Source organism: Corvus brachyrhynchos, unplaced genomic scaffold (assembly GCF_000691975.1).
Source record: "Corvus brachyrhynchos isolate BGI_N302 unplaced genomic scaffold, ASM69197v1 scaffold80, whole genome shotgun sequence".
In the NCBI taxonomy this organism is placed as follows: Eukaryota; Metazoa; Chordata; class Aves; order Passeriformes; family Corvidae; genus Corvus; species Corvus brachyrhynchos.
This window is the reverse complement of record NW_008236769.1, coordinates 10659012-10661178: the sequence shown is the minus strand read 5'-3', so window position 1 is coordinate 10661178 and position 2167 is coordinate 10659012. Positions and strand designations below refer to the sequence as shown.

Here is a 2167-nt window from a genome sequence, read left to right as displayed (position 1 = left end):
GGAGTGTGGGCTGTGCAGGCAGGAGGAAGAGACATCATCCCAGGAGGAGCTCCAAGGAAGGTGGGTGGCAGAAACAGAAAGTTTTTGTTGGGAAATATGGACAGAAAGGTGAGACAAGGCTACTGCTCATTCAGCAGAGATTTGCAGAGGTGAAGCTGCAGTCAAGATGAGTGCTAGCAAGCATGGAGTGTTTTACCCGTGCCTTAGGTGCCTCAGACAGTGCTGAGAAAGTGTGGACTTGGCACTGCCCAGTTAATGGATAGTTAATGGTGGGCAGGATTCCCCACTGGGAACTGAAATGTGTCCATATGCTTATGAGCAGAAGTTGTTCTTGGACTCCAGGAAAGATACAGAGCAACACAGAACATGCCTGGAAGGTCAGACTGGAGTGGTGGGTGGGATGTTGCGAGGGACAGATTGAGAAAGAAATGAATGGCTGGAAGTCCTTTTTGCAGATTTAACAAGGGTACAAAAAATTTCTTGAGCATTTGTTACAGCAGAAGATGGCTTGGAGATCAAGTAATGGTTTGGATGTGTGGGAATAGGAAATACATGATTTTCCCTTGAGGAAACATTACAGCACTAGAAGTTTCATAACTATCAACAGCAGGAAGAGTAGGAATGTCACTGACTTTACTTGCTTTCCCTTGATGTTATTCTGGATTGAATTTACCAGTGAATACACCCAGACCTGCTATCTGATAGGAATTACATCACTCCCTTCTGAAGTAAATATTTTGATCCATGCAGGGGAACCTCAGATATACACTGCTGTAGCAAGCTTCAGGATGCACCCTTTGTGCTTCACTTCAGCCCTGGTCGTGTGTGCCTGTGCCTCTGTATGTTGCACCCCATGCTCAGGACACACTGTCTAGCTGAAGAAGCACCTGGATTGAGTAACTCTGCAGTTGGCCTAGCAGAGTCTGACTAGCATTAAAAAGGAAAATTTGAATGCAGACAAGCTGTTGGGCCAGCTCTGAAGCAGGTGTAAACATGCTGTTGGTTAACTTCAGGGGAGGTACATCCCTTGGCACTGCCTGAAATCAGAAACACTGCCTGACCGGCAAGACTCTTCTACTTTTGCATTGTACATTGCCAAGTAAAGCTTCTATTTCAGGAGTTGTCCTGGCACATACCTCCTCTTCCATGACATTTTCACATCATTTAGAAAATTCCTTAGTAAATGGAGACAAGCTATACTGGTCCAGTTTTAATCTTTCTTGGCCGGCTTTATTTGGATGTGCTGTGGTTTGCTTTATAATTTCCCCCTTGGTTCCAGCTGCCGTTAGTTTTAGACATATTCCAAAATCCCACAGCAAACTCTTCTGTCGAGGGTTGTCCTTTGTTTAGTTTGAAAGGGATGCCTGATCCGGTGGTGGATGTTGCAATGAGAGCGCTGCGGGGCAGGAAGCCGGGCAGAGGCAGAGCTGCAGCCTTCCTCCCTCCCCAGTGTAAAGGCATAGCTCCATCTTGTGGGCACCTGTCCCATCTTCTTCCTCACCACAGTGCCAGCTCTGGTGACTTCAGATGTGCCAGGACCTACCCCCTTCAGGCAACTTAGTCCGGGAGGAGAAGGTTCAGCTCAGTGATTTACCATATAGTTTTTAACAGCTGTTAAAAACTGGATAGCTGTTTTACAGCTGGAAACAAACCCACTGTCAGTTGGTTGGATAAACTTTGTTTTAGGTTAATAGGTGGTATTAAACCCACCATGCATTGAACCAAAAGCATTTATGTATCCAAAGGGACAAAACATGACTTATACCTCATACTTGTTAACAACAACTTCTTATGTGGCCTCTCTAGATCACTGTGCAGACAACCCATGCCAAAACGGAGGGACCTGTTCTCTCACTCATAGCCATAGGATGTACCACTGCACCTGTCCTGAGGAATTCACAGGCGAGGACTGTCAGCTGAGTAAGTATCTTCTTCCACGAGTGTTACAACATGAAATATGAATAGTAAGTAGAGCTCATTAATGTTTGCTTAATGAAAAGGTAGTGCTGTTGTGATGGGAGAGACCACTGCAGCATGAATGTTTGTGTAGGTGGATTTCCAAATGGTTATGACAGACAATCCATTCCTGACAGGACAACTGAAAATAGCTTGACTGTGCAATTATAAATGGAAGTATGCTCTGAGCATGGGAAACACAAAAAGCCTC

The 2167-nt window shown here is 45.3% G+C and overlaps 1 protein-coding gene across 2 annotated transcripts in view; it reads left to right on the top strand.

Moving 5' to 3' along the window:
* HGFAC (HGF activator) overlaps positions 1-2167 on the top strand; it is a 41678-nt gene that overhangs the window by 12231 nt on the left and 27280 nt on the right. For both annotated transcript variants that reach the window (XM_017727702.1, XM_008645068.2), the window contains exon 5: positions 1807-1920. In XM_017727702.1, coding sequence (XP_017583191.1) covers positions 1807-1920 — 114 coding nt within the window. The remainder of the gene's footprint in view (positions 1-1806; positions 1921-2167) is intronic.